At 44.5% G+C, this 23,014-nt stretch overlaps 1 protein-coding gene across 5 annotated transcripts in view; it reads left to right on the forward strand.

Annotated features, from left to right (window-relative positions):
- Positions 1 to 23,014, forward strand: part of NUP188 (nucleoporin 188) — a 136,730-nt gene that overhangs the window by 43,516 nt on the left and 70,200 nt on the right. For all 5 annotated transcript variants that reach the window (XM_073600108.1, XM_073600111.1, XM_073600109.1 and 2 more), the window contains 4 exons: positions 17,062 to 17,173; positions 18,561 to 18,761; positions 19,203 to 19,292; positions 21,717 to 21,782. In XM_073600108.1, the coding sequence (XP_073456209.1) occupies positions 17,062 to 17,173; positions 18,561 to 18,761; positions 19,203 to 19,292; positions 21,717 to 21,782 (469 nt within the window). The remainder of the gene's footprint in view (positions 1 to 17,061; positions 17,174 to 18,560; positions 18,762 to 19,202; positions 19,293 to 21,716; positions 21,783 to 23,014) is intronic.

Here is a 23,014-nt window from a genome sequence, read left to right on the forward strand (position 1 = left end):
CTTCTTGCACAAGGGAGCAGATATTGGTCCTGCTGATGTGTTAAGGACCTTCTACGTCCTTGTCCAGCTCTCCTAGATTAACTGCCTGTCTCCTGGAATCTCCTCCATGCTCTGAGACACAGCAATCCTTCTGGCAATGGCAAGTATTGATGTGCCATCCTGGAGGAGTTGGACTGCCTGTGCAACCTCTATAGGGTCAAGGTATCGCCTCACGCTTCCAGTAGTGACCCTGACCCTAGCCAAATGCAAAACTAGTGAAAAACAGTCAGACAGCCTCCACCTGTAAAACCATTCCTGTTTTGGAGGTTGTCTCATTGTTGACCATCTAGTGCACCTGTTGTTAATTTCATTAACATCAAAGCAGCTGAAACTGATTAACAGCCCCCTCTGCTACTTAACTGACCAGATCAATATCCCGTGAGTTTAATTGACCTGATGCTATACTCTGATTAAAAAGTCTTCCTTTAATTTTTTCAGCAGTATAATTACTCTGCGTAGCATCATCTTTTATAATTTACCAAAAATTGGGATATATATTGTGTTTTGCATTACAATTCATTAAAGTGTACTTTTCCCAAAAAATTGCGTTTGAAAAATCACTGCGCAAATACTGTGTGACATAAAAAAGTTGTAACGTCTGCCATTTTATTTTCTAGGGTCTCTTCTAAAAATATATATATGTTTGGGGGTTCTGAGTAATTTTATAGCAAAAAATACAGATTTTTACATGCAGGGGAGAAATGCCAGAATTGGTCCAGTATCGAAGTAGTTGATGTTGGACATACATGACTCAAATTTTTTGATAATTTCTGCTCAGTCAGACAAAATTTGAGCTGTGGGTGGCCATGCTGGACCAGCAACCATGAGTGCTGTGACTTTCTGAATACAATAAGCAGTTTTGATTCCCCCTCACCACCCCCCTCACCACATGGTATAGCAGTCATAAAGGATAAATTGGTTGCTCTTATTCAGCCCGTGGAGTTGAACATGCTACATCTAAGCATGTTTTAGCTAGCCTGAGATTCCTGATGAGGGATGTGTCACTGCTTTGACTTGCTTACAGTGGGTATAGAAAAGAATCCCCCCCCCCTTTTAAAATAATTACATTTTGTTGCTTTGCAGCTGGAAATGAAGACAGACACAGTTTTTGTTTTATCCAGCTGTATTTACTCCGTGCAACTGAGAACCTCCAAGCGAAAGATATAACACCATGTCAAAGAAAATAATTAAAGAAACGAATCGCTGAGTTGGAAAAAGGATCACCCCCTTGTGTCAGTTTTTTGTTGAACCACATTTTGCTTTGATTACAGCCTTTCGTCTGTTGGCAAATGTATCTACTTACTTTGCACATCTAGACTTCTTTGCAGAACTACTCAATTTCAGTTAAATTTGATGGCAGCCAATTGTGGACTGCAGTCTTCAAGTCGTTCCACAGATTTTCAATGGGGGTTCTGCCAGACATATCATTTGATGTTAAGGGCAAAAGATTACATTTTACTTTCATCTGACCAGAACACCTTTTTCTATGCGGCCTCAGAATTTTCAAGGTGTGTTTTGGCAAAGCTCAGTCGTGACTTCATGTGGCCCTTTTTTGAGGAGTGTTTTTTTTTTTTTTTTTTTTTTTTTTGCAAACCTCCCATACAAGCCACATTTGTGTAGAATTTGTGATATTGTTATCACATGCACACAATGGCCACTCTTTGTCATAAATTCCTGCAACTGCTTGAGTTGCTGTAGGCCTTTTGGTAGCCTCTCTGACCAGTTTCCTCCTGGCTCTTTCATCCAGTTTGGAGCGACATCCTGGTCCAGGGGGAGAGTCTGCATTGTACCAAATTCCTTCCACTTCTTAATAATAGACGTCACTGTGCTTCTAGGCATTGATAAAGCCTTTGTATCCATCTCCTGACTTGTGCCTGGCTACAACTTCATCCCGGAGATCTTTTGGCAGTGCCTTGCCACCCATAGTTTTTTTTTTTTATCTCAAAACAATTTTTTATTAAACAAGCATAATACATCCATCACTGGCTTCAGAGCAATACCGTTTGTTATAGATTCACAAACCTTAATTCTGCATAGGATACTGAAAGTTTCAAACGAACATGTGCAGTATAAACATCTACACTTTAGAAACAATAAATAGCATCATGTGGCATATGTACAGAGATCTACTTTGGATCTACACAAAGTTGTACATACATAAGGGCACAGCCCCTCCCCCCCCTCCCCCGTTCAGCGCGAGCTAGGGGCCCACCAAATGGTAATGCCATGTCATATTGTTTATAGCAAACAGTCCAAAACAAGTTCTACTGGGGCCAACCCGGGCACGCTCAGCCATGGTTCCCATAGCTTGGCAAACTTTGCTGTGCTGCCCCTATGTTAGTAGATATATTTTTCTAGCCTTAAAGTGTTTTTTCTATCTACTCCCGCACTGTAGGGGGTTCTGTTGATTTCCAGTACTGTAGAATAAACTTCTGGGTCTGAAAAAGGGCCCTAGCTATCGCCTAGGGACCTCCTCCACCAAGCCATCATCTCTAATACCTAACAGACATTGTTTGGGATCCTTTTTAATCTGAACCTGGAAAACCCGGTTAATAACCCCTATAACCTCCATCCGTAAATCAGTAAATATGTAATTTGGGGCAACGCCACAAAAGGTGGATCAGGTCGCCATGATCCTGCATGCAGTGAGTAGATGATGGATCATCGCGCAATCCCATTCTAACCAACTTGGCAGGAGTATAATGCACATGCAATAGTATGTACAACTGGGACGGGTGCTGGGCAAAATTTAAAGAACATTGTGAAACTGCCAATAGCGCCTCCTCCCATTGTTACTCCTCAAAGGGCCCAACATCCCACTCCCATTGGGATATCACTTTTTGGGTAGAATTCGGTAAGGACAGATTAAATAGCATAGCGTAGCTGCAGGATATGAAGCCCTTATAAGACGATATCTCTGACATGTAGTTAAAAATAGAAGTAATGTTTTGTACCCATGCATCCACGTCATTTTGGGCTTTTATCGCATGCTGGAGTTGGAAGTAATAGAACTGCATGGACACGGGGAGATGAAATTCCGCCTGAAAAGCAACAAAGGCACGCCAGCTCTCTATTACGGAATATTTGATATAAGTCATTAACCCCATATTACTGCAATTTTTTTACTATATTGCAGTTTCCCTATCTCAATGTACCAGTCGTTGGCCATATACGACTAAACTTAGTAAACCCAGTGAACTGTTGTAGTATTCTGACTTTATTCCAATTTTTTAGCATTAGGTTATACGTGGGGTATAATTTGTTTTGATTTACCGAACTGCAAGGCTTCCAATCCCTCAGCGACCCCTGTCCCGATCGTAAATTTAAGGAGTTTAGTTGTTGAGTCTGCTAAGTTCCCTTCCAGGGCAGGGGCTGGGTTAATCGCTCTGGCTATGTGTTGTAGCTGGGAGGCCAGGTAGTACAGCCATTTGGATTTGGCAGTGCCAACCCACCTGCTACCTTAGGCCGCTGAAGCTGTTTCTGTCTCATTCTGTCCATAGAAGAGTGCCATATTAGAGATCGAAACATAGAGTTAATAATTTGGAACTGTTTCAGTGGGATAACTAGCGGTAAATTATGTAACACGTTGTAGGGGACCAGAGGGGTGGACAGCTGGCTCAGACACAGACCATTAAAACAAAAGTGGCTTTATTCAGCATAATGGCAAAATAAACATAAGATAAGACAGACTTGTCTTGTCATATGGTTGTGCACACAGGTACAGCTCTCAGTTCAGCAGCACACAGGCTTATAGGTAATAGTTCATGGCTCCAATCAGAGCTACAGTCTTTATGTGGTTAAGCTCACCCAGCAGGTACACCATCCAGCAATGGACATTTTCACACAGCATGCTGCTGTATCTCTCTCTCCTACTCAAAACAGCTCCTCTCTGACACTCTCAGCCCAGCTGACAAAAAGCAGGTCTGAAGGGGAGGTACCTGCCCTCCTTGATTAACCCCTTCTTAACCCTGCCCCAGGCTGACCCTCTACATATCCCCCCCCCCGCTCTGTTCCAGGCCAGGGGTCTGGACACCACGAATCCAGTGGCAATAGACCCGGGAAAGGGCATCCGCATTCTGATGTAATTTTCCTGGTCTATGTACCACTACAAACCTGAAGTCCTGTAGAGAAAGGAACCACCGAGTGATTCTGGAGTTTTTATCTTTATTTTGGGCCATCCACGTAAGGGGCACATGATCTCAAACTAACTTGAAGGGTCGGCCCAACAAGTAATAGCGGAGTGTCTCCAAAGCCCATTTTATTGTGAGACACTCCCTTTCCACAATGGAATAATTCCTCTCAGCTGGCGTGAGCTTCCTGCTCAAGTACACAATGGGGTGCTCATCCCTCCCAATCATCTGGGACAGTACTGCACCCAGACCCAACTTTGAGACACCTGTTTGTACCAGAAACTCTTTTTGGAAGTCGGGAGCTACCAACACTGGTTCCTGGAACAAAGCTTGCTTCAACCGGCAGAACGCTGCTTCTGCACTCCACTGAACAACAGTTGTGTTCTTTCCCTTGGTGAGATCAGTAAGAGGCGCTGCTAGACTGGCAAAGTTGGGGCCAAACCTCCTATAATAGCCCTCAATGCCAAGGAAAGAACGCACCTGTTTCTTTGTGAGTGGATGGGGCCATTTCTGAATAGCCTCCACCTTGTTTAGTTGGGGTTTAATCACGCCCCTGCCTACAACATACCCCAGGTAGTGGGCCTCCTCCAACTTAATCTTGCTCTTTTCTGGGTTCACTGTGAACCCCGCCCTTCGGAATGCATCCAAGACCAACTGGACCTTCGGTAAGTGACTCTCCCAGTCCTGACTAAAGATGACAGTGTCATCAAGATAGGCTCCTGAGAATTATGAGGTCTCAGGACGAAGTCCATGGCCCTCTGAAAAGTGGCTAGGGCCCCATGTAACCCAAACGTCATTCGGGCATACTGCCATAACCCCTCTGGCGTGGCAAATGCAGTTTTTTCTTTAGCCTCTGGGGAAAGCGAAATCTGCCAGTATCCTTTGGTCAAGTCAAGAGTGGTGATGTAGCGGGCCGGTCCTAATCTCTCGATTAACTTATCCACCTGGGGTATGGGATACGCCTCTGTCTTGGAGAGTTCATTTAATTTGCGAAGGTCATTGCAGAACTGCCAGGTTCCATTCGGCTTGGGAACAAGGACTATAGGGCTGGACCATCTACTTGAAGACTCCTCAATGATCCCAAGGTCCAACATACTCTTAAGCTCAGCCGAGACAATATTCCGGCGAGCTTCGGGTATGCAGTAGGGTTTGAGGTTTACTCGAACGCCAGGGTCTGTGATGACATTATGTTCAATTACCGAGGTTAGGCCTGGCAAGTTTGAAAAAATGTCTCGATTCCTCTGCAAAAGCTCCCAGGACTCCTGTTTTTGAGAAGGGGAGAGAGCCTCTGCAATCCCTACGTTCTTAATCTGAGCATCACGGTCTTCCGGGACCTTCAGACTGACTGTCAAAACCTGTCTATCGTTCCATGGTTTGATTTCGTTTACGTGATAAATCTGGTAGGGTTTACATTTGATGGGCTGATGGACTTTATTGTTGACCCTGCCCACCCTCTCAACTATTTCAAAGGGTCCTTGCCACTTGGCAAGAAACTTACTCTCCATGGTAGGCACTAAGACCAGCACCTGATCCCCAGGTTTAAACTCTCTGACCGTGTCCGAATGGTTGAATACACGACTCTGGGCATTTTACGCAGCCTGCAAATGTTCCCGTACTATGGGCATAACTTTTGTTATTCGGTCCTGCATTTGAGAGATGTGTTCTACCACACTCCGATACGGGGAAGCTTCTTGTTACCACATCTCTTTCACTATGTCCAGTAGTCCATGGGGTGTCTCCGATAAACCAACTCAAAGGGGGAGAATCCCGTGGAGGCCTGGGGTACCTCTCTTATAGCAAACAACAAGGGAGGAAACAAGCAATCCCAATCCCAGCCATCCTCCTCAACTGCTTTCTTTAGCATTCCCTTTAAGGTTTTGTTGAACCGCTCCACTAACCCATCAGTTTTGTGGGTGATACACTGAAGTCCGCAAGTGTTTAATCTTAAAAATAGTTTACAGAGTTCCTTCATCTCTTTTGACATAAACGGGGTACCTTGGTCTGTCAAGATCTCGGATGGGAGCCCTGTTCTCATGAATATCTGAAACAACTCCCGTGCGATGACCTTGGATGAGCAATTTCTTAAAGGGACCGCTTTGCTTCCGGATACCTGGTGGCATAGTCGAGGACAACTAAAAATGTATTGGTGTCCCCTAGCTGACTTCGGTAAGGGACCCACCAAGTCCATGGCTATGCGATCAAAGGGAACCTCGATAATTGGAAGCGGTACCAGCGGACTGCGAAAATGGGGTGTTGGAGCGGTTCTTTGACAGGTAGGCAGGACTCACAGTAGTCCTTAATTTCTCGATATACACCGGGCCAAAAAAAAACCGCTGTAAAACCCATTCCTGAGTTTTAGCCGCTCCAAGGTGACCCCCAAGTACATGACTATGAGCCTAATGCAATACCCTAGACCTAAAAGGTTTGGGTACCACCAGTTGTTCCAACACTTCTCTATTGTCTTTAGTTACTCGGTACAATAAGTCATGATTCACAGCAAAATGGGGGAACTGCACGTCTGCCCCAGGGTGCTGTGGTTCACCATTTAAGACCGTGGCCTGTTCCCTGGCGGGGATCAAAGTGGGGTCCCTCATCTGAGCACTAAGGAAATCTTCCCAGGAGCCCCCGAGATCTGACATATCTGGCTCAGAGGAGGTACTTTCCGCTTCCAATCCCGCAAACACCTCCAGGGAACTGGGCTCACTTCCTGCAGGTTCAGCAACCTGGTACTGATCCTTAGTAACAACCTCCTGCAACACAGTATTATTTACCAGCTCTGTGGGTTCTTGCTTTTTGGGGGAACCCCCGAACTTTTGAGCTTTTGCTCATACAAGTCCCAAAACATGGGACAGTCTCGCCCGAATAGTAAGTCATGAGGTAATCCCGGGACCACCCCAACTTTTAGTGTAGCCGTTCCTGCTGGTGTACACAGGGTCACACAGGCCACCGGATACTTTTTAACATCACCATGCACACAGATGACCCCAACCTGTTCCCTTGGTACCAGCTTTCTTGGCAACCCATCCGATCAGAGCAGGGTAACAACACTCCCAGAGTCAAGGAGCGCTATCACCTCCTGTCCATTGACCCGCACCACACACTCATGTGGATTTAGGCTGGTTGCAGCACATAATGCATGGGCATACATGAAGCGACGGCGGCTCATGTTGCACTCCATTGGTTCTTCCCGACTTGGGCACTGGGCCGCCAGATGACCCAATTATGGCAGGACCAACAGCGAACCTCACGGGGTTCCCCCTGTCTGTTCCCTGGAAGCTTAGGTCTTGGGGTGTTCCTGGTAGTTGTATTATACCTCTGAGCAGCCACTATGCGATCACCGGGCGCGACACTGGTGCTGGAACGCACTTCTTTGAAATGGGCCAGTTCTCTTGTGACAGAGGGACTCTCCTGGAACTTTTCTGCACAACTGTAGCACTCAACAGCTGCAGCCATCTCATCCAGGGACTGAGGCTTGGACTGAGCCACCCATCGGTGGAGCTCCCTGGGTAGCCCATGCAGGAAACGGTCAAGTGCGACTCTTTCCACAATCTGAGTGGGTGTGTTTTCCTCAGGTTTCAGCCAATCTTGAAACAAGTGCATCAGGTGGTAGAACTGTGCCCGGGCAGGCTTAGTCTTGTCAAAGCGCCAGGCATGGACTCTGTTCGCCCTTAAAGCGACAGTCACTCCCAGCCTTGGTAGGATTTCTGCTTTCGGGAGCTTATAATCCCGTGCTGATTCAGGGGTCGCAGTATGCTTGTTGGGGGTCTGTGGTCATGAAAGGAGCCAGTACATCTGCCCAGTCTTTATCAGGCAGACCTTCCCTTGCTGCAATCCGCTCAAACATCGCTAGGTATGCTTCCACGTTGTCTAAGGCCGTCATCTTTTGCAGGGTCCGCTGCCCTGCCTTCCGAGGGTCACCTTTCATCATTTCAGCCTGCTGGGTCACCGCCTTTGGTAATTCCAATATCTGTTCACTCAGTAAGTGATTTGTTTTCTGTTGTACAGTGACTGTCTGCACCAGGATCTGCTCCTGCCGAGCCTGTGCTTGTACCAGGGCCTGCTGGGCCTCCTGATGACGGGCATGCGCTTGTGTATTAGCCAGTACCAGCTGCTTAACCACGTCCTCCATGGCTTGTTCAGAAGATTTCACCGTTTGTGCAGCTTTAACCCAGGACATGGGATTGGACCGGACCCCTCAAACTGCCCGCATTCTCCACCAATTGTAGGGGAGCAGAGGGGTGGACAGCTGGCTCAGAGACAGTCCATTAAAACAAAAGTGGCTTTATTCAGCAAAATGGCAAAATAAACTTAAGATAAGACAGACTTGTCTTGTCACACGGTTGTGCACACAAGTACAGCTCTCAGTTCAGCAGCACACAGGCTTATAGGTAATAGTTCATGGCTCCAATCACAGCTACAGTCTTTATGTGGTTAAGCTCACCCAGCAGGTACACCATCCAGCAATGGACATTTTCACACATCGTGCTGCTGTGTCTCTCTCTCCTACTCAAACAGCTCCTCCCTGACACTCTCAGCCTAGCTGACAATAAGCAGGTCTGAAGGGGAAGTACCTGTCCTCCTTGATTAACCCCTTCTTTTTTTTTATTTTTTTCAATTCTTTATTTAATTTATATATATAATCATACAAAAAATAAAATTAGACATATACATATACAATAACACCCACCCTTCATATCCCCTAACCTTCCCCACCCTCCTCCCCACAAACCAGACCCCCACCTCCCCACCCTGCAGACTCTTCTCTTATATTTCCGACCAGGTACCTTCGCCTCACCAGCCCAGCTGGAGTCAGTTTAATTCAACATCTTCCCAGCATAACTCGCAGACTTCTTAAAGGCCACCCAACTTGCCCATCTACCTCCCACTGTCTCTTGCTCTACCTCCCTTTTCTCTAAATGATATGTTTCCTGTACTCTCAGGAACCAATCACGGATCCTAGGGCCTTCAACTTTCTGCCATTTTTTGGGGTTTTCGTTTTTTGCTGCATTCAATAACACAGGGATAATGGATACGTTATACCCTCTATTCCCTCCCTCCGAGCTATGGAACATGCAGACCCAAGGATCGTAAGGGATAGATTTACCTGTAATCTCTTCTATGATTTGAATTACCTCCAGCCAGTATTTTTTGACTACTGGGCAACTCCACCAAAGATGGGCCATAGTCCCCAGCACCCTGCACCCTCTCCAACAGTTTGGGGACCTATCTGGTTAGAATTTGTTGATTTTCACCGGTGTTACGTACCATCTAGATAAACACTTGTAGTTTGTTTCTGTCATTTTTATGTCAACTGCCGAGCTGTGTGTTGCCTTCAAAATGTTTCCCACTACATTCTCCTTTAGAGTTATCCCCAGTTCCCCCTCCCATTTTTTAACGAATGGCGGCACTTCCATCCCTCCATTATTTAGCAGTATTTTATATATCACAGAGACATACCCCCTTGTCTTTTCACTGCTAAATAATTTCTCTATTGGTCTGAGGTCTTTTTCCTCTCTTATGGACCCAGGGAGACTTTCTACAAAATGCGAGAGCTGAGCGTACCGCCAGCCATTTAATTTCATTAAATCTCTTTGTGCAGCTAAGTGCTGAAAAGTGCAAATTTTCCCTTTCTTCATAATATCTTTTAATTGTATTTCACTATTTATGATCCAGTTCCCTCCTACTTCCTCCATCCCCAGGGGAAACAGCTCATTATTTTTTAAATAAATCAATGGTGAATTATACTCCCAACTATTATTTACATGCATCTGGTCCCAGATTTTAAAGGTGTGTTGTGTTATAATATGTGTGTCTGGGCCTAACTTTCTAAAATGTGGCAGATTCCATAACAAATATTTCAAACGTGCACTACTTAAACCCATTTCTAGATTAACCCATCTTTTATTATAACCCCCTTTAACCCATTCTACCACCCTGCATTATAATACTTTTTGAAATCTGGTACAGTCAGCCGCCTTTGTGTTTTTTCTCTACATAACTCCGTGTTTGCTATCCTTGGTTTCTTATTGTTCCGAACAAACACATTTATTAATCGTGTTAATTTTTTAAAATAAATTTGAGGCAAAGGGATTGGAAGCATCTGCATCTTATAACACATTTTTGGGGCCAGCACCATCTTGACTGAGTTTATTCGCGCAATCCATGCGATCGGGCGATGTGCCAACCTTTTTATTTCTGTTCGAATTTCATCTAATAGAGGGATAAAATTTAGTGTGTAGATCTTCTTTACTGAGCTTGTTAACTTAACCCCAAATATTGAATATTTTCCCTCCATGGAAAATGGAATGTCTCTCTCATCCAAGCCTCTTCCTTACTATCAATGTTGATGTTTAGGGCTTCTGATTTTTCTAAATTGATTTTATAGTTTGAGAGCTCTCCATACTTCTTCAATATAGACAATAAATTGGGTATCGAGACCCTAGGGTTCGTAATGTAGAGAAGGACGTTGTCGGCATAAGCAGCCAGTTTATGTTCCTCCTTCCCCACTATACAGCCTCTAATATCCGCACCCCATTGTCTCTTCCCTCTCTCCCCGATACGAATCCCACCTGGTCCAGATGGACCAAGTACGCCATTCTTTCCTTAAACCGTGTTGCAAGCACCTTTGCGTACAATTTAATGTCTGCGTTTATAAGCGCTATAGGCCTGTAACTGGAACAGAGGGTGCGATCCTTGCCCTCCTTAGGAATCAAAGTCACCGCAGCCAACGAAGCTCCCTCACCCAGAGCGCCCTGCGTCCCGAGCCCATTCCAGAGCCGACACAGCCTCGGGACCAGGGAGTCTTCAAATCTTTTGAAAAAGCAAGAAGTGAAACCATCTGGGCCAGGGCTTTTTCCTGTGGGAGATGATTTTAAAGCTACACAGATTTCTTCTTCCGTTATGGGGTTGTCAAGTTCTTTAAAGTCATTTTTGGCCAATTTGGTAAGCCCAGCCTCCTTCAGAAAATCGTTCACCCTATCCTCTTTCCCCCCTCTGCATTCATTTGTTCTTACAGCATAAAGAGATGGGAAATACTGTATAAATTCCTCACCTATCTCTCTCGATGAGAACCTCAGGTCCCCTTTTTTATTTTGGATTTTGTTGATGAAATTTGTGTCTCTTCTTTTCTTCAGGATTTTTGCCAGGTGTTTACCTGCTTTATTTCCCCACCTAAATTTGTCTCTGAGATGTCTATTCATAATCCTATTAGTCTCCTCCTCCATTAGATCTCTTAATTCGTCTCTTTTAATAGTCAACTGCTGCAGTGGAGTCCTATCTGGTCCTCTATGGGCTTTATGTATCTGTTCTAACTTATACATTTCTGTCATGAGTGTTTCCTTCTTTTTGGCTCTTTCTTTTTTCAGTCCCGCCTCTGCAGAAATCAGAACCCCTCTTATATATGCCTTAAAAGCATCCCATACTGTGGCCCCTGGAATCTCATCCGTGTCATTTATAAGAAAAAACGAGTCTATTTCCTGCTGAATTTTTCCGGCAATCTTAACATCCCTGATTAAGTTCTCGTTTAGCCATGTAAACGGGGGTTTTTGTAGTCCTTTTAATCTCACTTTCATCATGGCAGGGGCATGGTCTGACAGTGTTCTGATCTCAATCTTTGTTTCCTCCACTGCATCCAACAGGCTATGATCCACCATCAGATAGTCCAATCTTGAATAAATCCCGTGCACGGGGGAGAAGAAAGTATAATCTCTGACTTTTGCATGCTGGACCCTCCACACTTCAATCAGCTGACAATCATGCAATTTTTTTCCTATACTCCTCAAGAGATTTTTGCTCATCCCCCGTGCACTTGATGAACTATCCAAGGCTGGGTCAAAGCAAAAGTTGAAGTCTCCCGCCAATATCATCTCCCCCTCTCTAAATTCCATCAGTCTGTTAAGTATCTGGGAAAGATATTTGGTCTGACCTCTGTTCGGGCAGTAAACATTGGCGAGTGTGAGGGTCCTCTCTCCAATTCTAATCTTTAAAAAGAGAAAACGACCTTCTGAATCAGTCTTCCTGTCTATTAGAACATAATTTAACCCTTTAGAGAAACCTATTGCCACCCCTTTTGCCTGTTTCATGGGGGAGTCGCTGTATATCCATTTTGGGAAATGCCTAGAATATAGCTTTATACCTGCTTCCCACATCAGGTGGGTTTCCTGCAGAAAAACCACATCTGCCCCATAGCTCTCTCAGTACCTTATGCCTCTTGTTGGGGGAACATTATATGTCAAACAATTGATATTCATTTAACCTGGTCCTTGTGCTTCCCTTAAGACCTGGTGTTTGCACAAGGCACTCTGTTTATTATGAATCTGCAAGGGTGAAACCATCCGGGGGGGGGGTCCATAGAGGTCCTCCTCTCACTTACTTAATTATCCCCCTTCCCCAAGCCCCCCCCCCCCCCCCCCCCACCGCCCCAGCCCCCAAACCCTCCCCCAACCCCACACAGCCCCCAGCCCCCTTTTAACTGAAGACCATTGCTATCAAAGCCCTTCAATTAAGGAAAGGCCCCCTCAGGGATATTAGGGGCAGGAATGTCTAAGTTCCTACAAAAGTCCTGTAAATCTCCGATGTCTCATTTTATAAGTCCTGCCCTCTTTCGTCACATTCAGTGACAGAGGGAAGCCCCAACTATATTTTAAATTTGCCCCCCTCAGTAAGTCCAAAGACAATTGGCGTCTCCTCGCTAAAGTTCCGGCAGAAAGATCTGAAAATATTTGAATTTCCTGATTATTGAATTTCACCGGTTGGGCCCCTCTTAATTTACTCCAGATTTTTGCTTTGTCCTCAAATTGATGGAACTTGACTATAATGTCCCTAGGCACGTCTTCTCTCATATTTGGGGGTTTTCTTATCCTGTGGACTCGATCGATTTTTAGTTCACACTCTGGATTTCTTCCCAGGAGTGGGTTAAAGATTTCCTTTATCACTATGGTCAGGTCTTCTCCTCTCTGCTCTGGTAGGGATCTAATTCTTAGGTTTTGCCACCTATTTTGATTTTCTTGTTCTTCCAGTTTATGTAACAACTCGCGTTGGTCCCTCTGTAGTGTTTTTACTTGTTTCTCAAGCGCAGAGATTTCCTGACCCTGATGTTCCGCCACCTTCTCTACTTCTTAAACTCTCTTAAGAAGGTGTCCCATATCTGTCCTTACATTGAGGATTTCTGCCTTAATTGATTTTTCAAGCTTAAGTGACATGTCCTGAATCTCAGATTTGGTTGGGAGTGCTTCTGCGGCCGGATCCGCCTCCATACTTAAATCTGGTTCTGCTTCGGATGGAGTCCCTACGTTGGAAGTCCCCCCTTGAGCCCCTTTATTTTTAGTTGAGGCCTTCTTTTTTGTCCTTTACTTCTTGTTGTTTGTTGTCCATACCTGGGCTTTTTAAATATTTTTGAATTGTACTGGAATTTAAGCTGTCTCTAGGTTTGTTTAGGTCTGCTGATTTTTGGGAGCGTCCTCTCATGTTCCTCCCTTCCCTGCTCTCTGCAAGTTCCCTTTTGCGCTAGCCTTGAACGCTTCTACAGGGAGGGCCTGCTCCGGGCCCAGTTCAGTTTAGTAGTTTAGCAGTTTAACAACGTCTATCCTCAAGTTCTCAGTGACAGTCCCTTTGAAAATTACAACAAATCGCTTTACCAGGAACAGTTCTGTTAGGAACACCCAGGGTCACTTTATCCCTTCATCTCTCCTACTTTCCAATGGATACCATACCAAAGGGATAAACAGGGTCTCAACTCACCCCCTAGAATTTACTGTCCACTCGTAGTTTGTTGGTAGAGCAGAAACGCTAAGTCCCCCTGAGTACTTCGGGCCCTCTGTCCTTTAAATTTCCTTCTGCGGTCAGATATCTCAGGCGCAAAACACAGTTCAAATGTAATTGTATTCAGCAATGCTGATCCTACCTGGATCCAGAGGACCTCATGGGGGCGTCCTGGGTCTCCAGTGGGGACTTCTTTAGCCCTCGTCAGAGCCAGCCACAGCTTTAAGGAAGGGGATCCCCACACCTCCTGATCTTCACTTTTCTGTACCGAATCCAGCGTTTAAATAGTGCACTACTCGTCCACTCTCCGCGTTCTGGCGTTACCCGGCTGCGGGGCTGGGGAGGATGGGACGGAGAACAGCCAGAGAGCCAAGACGAATAGGGGGGAGCCGGGGGACGCTGTAGTGGCGAGCATCCGCTCCGCCGGGCCGCCGTTAACTGTGCTGTATTGGGCATCGATCCGCGGCTCGCATACGGCCTCCTCTTTCCGCTCTTTATGGCCAGCCACCGAGCGGACCCTCCTGCCGCCTCGAAGGAAGGTTAGCTGGCCGGCCACAGGCTCTCACCCTGTGCCTTCTGGAACGCCATCTCCGTTCAGATCTCCTTCCTCCACCGCCCCACTACCAGGCCCCTCCCCCGATCCTAGCACGTCACATCCTCCAGCACACCTATGATGACGTCCGTCCCCCCAGTGTTTTTTCGATTAACCCCTTCTTAACCCTGACCCAGGCTGACCTTCTACAACGTATAAAATTTGGGGCATAAGAATAATTTTTATAAGGTTGATCCTACCTACTGGTGACATTTTCAATCTGGACCATACCTTAATCCGATCGCGACTACGATTAAGTAAAGGGGTGAGGTTCAACCTAAGATAGTCCAAAGGGTCTGGAGTGACCTATATACCTAAATATTTGATGTTCCTAGATACTGTAATATCAAGGATCGTTGTTAGTTGCTGGTCTGTGCTCTTATCAAGAAACATGAGTGAGGATGTAGTCCAGTTTACGAACAACCCAGAATAATGACCAAAGGTTTGTACCACCCTCTTAGCTTCATTTAATGACGTTGTGGTATCCCCTAAAAGCAGCATGGTGTCGTCCACATGGCAGGCCACTACAAACTCAGGTAGTTCAGCCCATGGATTGTGCCCAAAAGGCAGACCAATCGTCAGAGGCTGCCGTTCACTGGCCCCCAGCCCAGTCCAGAGGGACCAGCGATCAGTACCTGTTACAGTTCTGGGCATGTCCCAAACTTTGGTAGGAGAACTGGTCCTCCTCTTCATATGCTGAATAGGATCCAACAGGGACCCAATTCCGACCTTAATGAAGAGTAAAAAAAAAATATCACTATGTAGAAAACTTTTGTAGAAAACGCTCTTTGTGAACAAAAGGTATGTATGTTCCCGTCTCATCGCGTAGGCAGAAAAGTAGCACAGCGTGATGAGGCCCAGTAAGCCTTCATGTGGAACTCCAAGGTGCATAGAATGGGCTCAATCATCCTCCGCCGCCGGCCTCCTGGCCTGATGGAAAGCATTCTCATTGGCATCCAACCATGCTGATGCATCTGATGCATTTTCAAAGAAATGTGCTTGCCCCTGTGCTGTGATACGGAGCCTGGCAGGGTTAAGCATAGCGTATGGGGCCTGAAATTTTTGTAGACGCCTTTTGACTTCGTTAAAGCGAGCCCTGCGTTTCTGCACATCCGAAGAAAAGTCAGGGTAGGAGATCCGCACTCCATTAAACTGGATATTTTACTTTTCCCGGGCCAGTCACAAAATAATCTCCCTATCTCTGTAGTTTAGGAGCCGAGCCAACATTGGTCTTTGTGGATGGCCAGGTGGAAGGGGCTGCAAGGCAACTCTGTGCTTTTTCAATTGCATTCAACGTGGTAAAGGCCTTCCCAAATATCTCAATTAGCCTCTGCTCTACAGAGTCTGTGGGGTCTCTACCCATCACTTTTTCGGAGAGACCCACGATGCGCACATTGTTACGCCTCATTCTATTTTCGTGGTTGTCAGCTCGCATATCAACTGTTTTAATCAGCCTGGTGTTAGCTTGTGTTTCCCTGACTAGAGGAGGGAGTTTGTCCTCTAAGTCACTGATCCTGCTTTCAGCTGCAGTTCTTTCTCTGATTTTTTTTTTTTTTTTTTTGCAGGTCTTGTCTGATCAGGGTCAATTCCGCCAAATGATCTTGTAAAATGTTGACTGAAGCAGTACATTTATTAACTGCCTGAAATATAGCAGCCAGGGTCGGCTGTTCAGTCTCATCTTCTCCCTCTATCTCCTCAGCCTCAGAAGTGTGTGTCTAAGACTGTGTTGAAATGGCTGCCCCTGCCCCTGTGTCGGGTCCCTCTCCACCTCTTCCTGCACTGTCTTCCCCCTCAGCCAAAGCTTCCAGCTCTGCTGTATCTGCCAAGCCTGCCAGACCAGGGAGCTTCTGGGCATAGTACCTCATGTCCCTGGGTTGGTCACCAGCGGCCGTTTTAATGGTTAAATGGTTTTAATGGTTAATGGTTAAAGGTGTCCTTCTTCTCTGTGCCGCGCCATGTTGGATCTCGGGCCGCTCAGTTCCTTCCTTGTTTTTACAAGGAACCATCATCTCGGCAGGACTTCAAACAGAGCAGGTAAGTCAGCGGGAGATCTGGAAACCTCGGGCACCAAAGAAACGGTCCTGCGCAGCCGGGAACAGGATAAAACACAGGGTAACTGATCCCTTTTCCAACCCAGTGATTCTTTTTTTGACATGTTGGGTTTATAGCTTTATAGCTTTCACTTGCATGTGTAAGTCGCACCAAGTAAATACAACTGGTTAAAACAAAAACTGTCTTCCTTTCAGAACAACAAAATGTTATAATTTAAAGGGGGGGGGGGGTGATTATTTTTTATACCCACTGTATGTGTGCGTTTGTGTGCAACATTCAGTCTTTGTACAGCAAAAAAGCAATGGCATATCCTTGAGAATGGAAATACGATCCTGAAGCTTTTTTTTTTTTTTTTTTTTTTTTTTTTTCAGTCCTCACTAAAATAAAGAAACTCTAGTTTTGTATATATTTTGTCTGATGTTTGCTAAATATAGATGACACAAGTGATTGTCTTCACCACCCTAAAATATGTTTTCCTTCACTTTAAAGGTACTTTGAAGTTCTTATTCTACTGGAAGGAATTGACATGGACTCTTTACAGGAGTGTGCTTTAAAAGACAACATTGAACACCCACTCAGCAATGAACCTCAGATTTGCAAGGTCTTTTTTTCCTTCTCTTTAAGCCATTCCCCATAGTTATCTTTGGTGCCAACAACTTGTAAGGGTAAAATTTGAGGTGCAGCTTAACAAGAACCCAAGTTACATTGGCTGGGACTTTCAGGATGGATGGATAGCGGAAAGTGTTTTAGCCGCTTTAGCTCTGGAAGGATTCCCCTTCCTGACCAGGCCATTTGTGGCGATACAGCACTGCGTTACTTTAACTGACAATTGCGCGGTCGTGCGACGATGTACCCAAATAAAATTGATGTCCTTTTTTTTTGGTGGGGTTTTTATTTTTTGCACTATAAACAAAAAAAGACTGACCATTTTGAAAAAACACCCCAATATTTTTGACTTTTTGCTATAAAACACATTCAATAAAAAAATTTAAAAAATCTAATTTCTTCATCAGTTTAGGCCAATATGTATTCTGCTACATATTTTTGGTGAAAAAAAATCCCAAATAAGCATATATTGATTAGTTTGTGCAAAAGTTAAAGCATCTACAAACTATGGGATAGATTTATGGTCTTTTTATTGTTTTTACTAGTAATGGCGGCGATCAGAGAATTTTAGCGTGACTGCGAAGGACAAAACTGACACTAAGTGATACTTTTTAGGGACCAGTGACACCAATACATAGATCAGTGCTAAAAAGATGCATAGTCACTGTATAAACGACACTGGCAGAGAAGGGGTTAACATCGGGGGCAATCAAAAGTTTAAGTTTGTTCCCTGGGTGTGCTTTCTTACTGTGTGGAGGATGGACTGACTCGAGGATGAGACACATCTGTGTTCCTGATTAGCAGAAATCGCAGATCTCGCTCTCTTTCAATCCCCCTCGCCGACAGAACGACAGTCTGCCTTGTTTACATAGGCAGACCGCCGTTCTGTATCTCCAGAGAATGATCGCGGGTGGCCCAGCGGCCGCTGGACCCGCTGATTGGCTCCCGCTGTGTCCAATCACCGCTGCAGCGCATGCACGCCCCAGAGCTAATGGAGGAAGTCACGTACAGGTATGTGATTTTGCGCTAAAGGGCCTCCCTGCTGCAGTATATGTATGTGGGGCAGTCCTTAAGCAGTTAAGCAATGTATTAGCTTCAGTTTAATTTTTCACCTCTTAGCAACTTATTATGGAGTTGCCATTTGCATCTTTTGACCATATGTAATATCCAGTCACACTACATTCTATTTGTCCTTCGTGTATTTAGAGGCTGCTACAGCTCTACTAAGAAGCTTGCCCTAGTGTTGGATTTACTTGGACTCATTATGGACTTGCATTTTAATTCTTATGATTGTTGTTCCTAGCAAGTTAGGTATAGTGACCAAATCTTTGTGCCTATAATCTTCCCTTTTTGACACTACATTCTATAACTATTCCGAACAGGACATGGATCAGATCTTGTTTACCTTTGGAGACCTCCCACATCACGCTCCTATTCTTCTGGCCTGGGCTCTCCTTCAACACACACTTGGCACAGATGATGCTTCTCCAGCCACCCGAAAAATGGGCAACACTGCTTTACAGCTCCATGTTTTCCAGTATCTGACCAAAATGCTTCAAGGCCTTGGTTGTGGTGAGCATAGTGTGAGTATTGCCACACAGTGTTTATTTATCTTTGGCAAATCTCAAATTTGCCAGAAAAAATGGCTGCTAGTATGTTGTTTAGAGCCAATTATTTGGCCCATTCAGTAGGCTTAAAGTGAAACTTTACCCATAACTACTTGATAAAAAATAATGTTCTTTTAGCAAGGAACCTACATTCAACATTAATAATTATGCTACCAAAATTAGTGTGTGCTGAAAATTGCCTCCAGCATTGCTCCTGTTTCTTCTTGCTGGAGGCTGCCATTTTGCTAAAGCCCAGAGCCCTGATTAGCAGTAAATCATAAAGAGGAACTAAACCCATGGATTTACAGTTACAGTTCTGAAATGCCGGGATTGCTAACTTTAACTTGCATTGTCCTCAAACAAACTGTCCATCCACAAATCACCTATTGATACATGTTTTCATTGTTTGTGCTGCAGTGTACAACCAGTACCGCTTGTCTGTGTATCTACAGTCTGCTGTGTTTTGTGCTGATCTCCATAGACCAACAAACACTGGGCAATCAGCAGGTGAGTTTTTTTCTTTTATATCAGATTTTATTTTATTTGAAAGAGGTTTTATACAAATAAACAAAATGAACATAACCCATAAATACATAACAAAAAAAATGCATACAAAATACAGAACACAGAAAAAAAGGCACAAAGAGCATACCTAAATGCAATCAAAACAGTAAGTAAGTAAAAAGCATAATAACGACCAGCAAAAAACTAACATTGCATATGGGCCCCACTTTTATTAAACAAAACAAACAGCTATTCCTGAAAGGGCCTGTAACTTAAATGGATGTAATCCCCCAATTTTTTTTTTTAATTAAGAGTCATACCTGGTACAGCAGAGGATGTTGAAGAGTTAATCCAGCTCTGAGCAATCCTCTTATCTTTTTTCAGTAAGATAAAAATGGACACACAGAGAAATAGGTGTCCCCTTCCCCCTTGCTGTGACTGACAGGTGATTTCCTTATATCCAGCGTGAGAGAAGGATTCTGTGTACTTCATATCCCCTCCTCTTGAATCATCCACTGGAAATGGCTGTGTATATGCACATGCACAGGAGTGACATGAGGCCATGAGCGGGCTCTGCTTCTTCACAGAACGCGCTCTGCCACTCCTGTGTGCGCACTTTAGACTCCCCTGGCGTGAGGTTTGTCCTCACGATGATGGCAAACCAAGGGGAGTGTAGAGGTGGGCAGGAAGTCTACTGACATCACGACTCTGCCCACCGAGCGCTGGACAAGATACCCTCCCACTGAATCCAGAGCTTTGCGGGGCTACAAACAGAAAAAGGGGAGACATTTGACAGGTAAGGATACATGCAGGAGGCATGTATATACTTAGATATAAGTACTATGGCAGTATTTTAGCAATGATAAGAGTGGGTTTTCATCCACTTTAACTTGGTTCTGGGCTTATATGGGTCAACCAAGGTGATCAAATTGAATGAAAACCTTTTTAATGAATTTCTAAGAAAAAAGGTGTGCCTCAGAAGAAAGGCACTTATTAAATTGACTATCCAGTTAGAAATTGACGGAGAATGCAGGGAAGTCCACTTAGGGGTGATGTTTCATCGAACCACGAACAGCGTACTTACAACAGTGATCCTCATTGGCGGCTTAAGCAACGAAATATCATAGTACCCCAATAAGAATGTAAAAAGATCGACTGGAATGTTCACATTTAAAATACCATTAAGTGTGCCCACAACCTCCGCCCAATACCTCTGGAGTTTCGAGTAACGCCATAATAAGTGTGTTGGGTACCCTGAATTACCACATCCATGGTAGGACAGGCCGGATAGGCTCTTAAGCTAATAGCACACAAAAATTCCGGGGTCCTTTACACCCTATGGAGAATGAAAAATCCAGGTTAACCTATGCGAAGAGGAAAGTGAAACATGGGGGAGTGCCTGAAGAATCTCTTCCTAAGCTTTGCTTGAAATGGGCCCGATATCCTGTTCCTACTTTGCTCTAGAAGGCAGATGGAATTTATAAAAGGAGCTCTCTAAAAGTGCTGAGTAGGTAACAGAAATGAGGACCACTGGCGGAAGACGCTTATACTACTCTATCCAACACTGACTCCAAGGAAAACTAAACAGAGGAAGAAGAAAATTGAGCATGCAAAAGCATGGCACAGCTGCAAAAATTGATAAAGCCACCTAGGGTGGAGGAAAAATTCCCTTATTAGCTGCTCAAAGAAGTGAACCCTTCCATATAGTTGTGAAAGAGTAAGAACTCCTGCCCATTCCCACCTCTGGAAGCCCTGGAGGATAGATAGCTCAGGGAACCAGTCATTACCCTAAATAGGGGTATATTTGGTGAGGGAGGAGACCCCCAGTGACTTCTTGGCATCCCATGACTTTAACAGTGCACATGTGGGCATGTTGGAAAGACCAGAGCACCCTGACAACCCCTCCAAGGCATACAGTGGTTATCGTCCCTGAAAAGCACAAAATAATTAACAGTCTGGAGCACTAGCTGAAGCCACTGAGTCCCATTGTGCAAAGTGCTGCAATTGGGCTGCAAGAAAAGCAGGTAAGCTTTAATTACATTATAGCACCAGATCCAAATGACCGTCCTTGAGTGCACCCTTTTGTGGGTGGATGGCTTTTTGCTACTGAAACCTCTGCAGAGGGGTGGCAAAAAATTTTATTTCACATAGTTGATATTTTGCTTTATTGTAAGTTGATTGTGTCAAGATGTCTGCTAAAGAATAATAACTTGGGTAAATCATGCCTCATCCACTGTTTTTTAAATAATTTCTTGATTGTGTGAAAATGTAATTTGACTAGAAGTCATGTCTCCTTTTGGGAAGACTTTGTTTAAGGGAGCATTACCTGATGTCCCCTTACTTGAGTTTCGTTCTCCAGCATGTCATTGTGAGATTCAAGAATGTATGTGGATTTTTTTTCTTAACTTTGTTTTTTGCCTTTTACAGGACATAATTGATACTGCTTGTCAAGTACTGACTGCACCAAACTTGTCAGAACTTTTCTGGAATACAGTAAGTGGGGAGATATGCCAGCGGATTTGTGGACAACATGCCAGCATGTTGCCCCTGAATTTCAGTAATAACATTTTCCTACAGTAGCTTGTCTGCACAAAGAATGTTTTGACTGGATTCCTTAAGTGTTTTTTACTATCAAAAGTAGTATGCCATATTTTTGCAAAAGCATTCGATAGAGTTCCCCATAAATGCTGAATCTACAAACTGAGGTCTATAGGCATGGACCATACAGTTAATTCATGAATAGAAAACTGGTTAGGGGGGCTGTGTCCAAAGGGTGGTGATAAATATTGTGCACTTATACTTGTCCGGAGTGGCAAGTGGGGTACCCCAAGGCTCTGTCTTGGGATCAATTCTGTTTAATTTATTCATAAATTATATAAATGATGGGATAAATGGCTCCATCTCAGTTTCTGCAGATGGACCAAAAATAAGCAGGGCAATAACTTCACATCAGGATATAGAAATTTTACAGGAAGACCTGAATAAAATAAGAGGGTGGTCAACTACATGGTAAATGAGGTTTAATGTTGAGAAATGTAAAGTGATGCACTTGAGGGCTAAAAATATAAATGCAAACTACTCACTAGGGGGAATCGGGGATGGAGAAAGATCTAGGGGTCCTGGTAGAAGACAGATTGAGCAATAGCATGCAATGTCAAGCTGCAGCAAGCAAAGCCCACAGACTAATAGCTTGCATAAAAAGGGAATTTACTGCAGAGATAAAATGATAATCCTGCCACTTTATAAAACTGTGGTTTGGCCACATCTAGAGTATTCCATCCAGTTCTGGTTGCCAATCCTCAGGAAGGATGTGCTGGAGCTGGGGAGAGTCCAGAGAAGGGAAACCAAATTAATAATGGGACTGGAGGACTATAATTACAAGGAATGACCACAAGCACTACATTTATTCTCCTTGGAGAAAAGACGCTTGAGAGGAGATATGATAGCAGTATACAAATACCTCATTGGTGATCCCAGCGTAGGAAGAAAACTGTTCAGTCTCAAGGAGTGTAAGAGGACAAGGGGCCACACAATGAGATTCAGTAGAACTCTCACTATTTCAAATCAGCAATACATTCCGGCTTCGGGGGCGATATGACAGACATCTGTGCAGGTTCATGCACAGATGTCCATTCAAATCGCCCATGAGGTCGCCAAAGAGTAGTACAGTAAATACTTTTGGGAATCGTTGCGGTGCCGCAAAGTTGGATTCGGATGATGCCATT

This window comes from Aquarana catesbeiana, linkage group LG09 (genome assembly GCF_042186555.1).
Source record: "Aquarana catesbeiana isolate 2022-GZ linkage group LG09, ASM4218655v1, whole genome shotgun sequence".
NCBI classification, from domain to species: domain Eukaryota; kingdom Metazoa; phylum Chordata; class Amphibia; order Anura; family Ranidae; genus Aquarana; species Aquarana catesbeiana.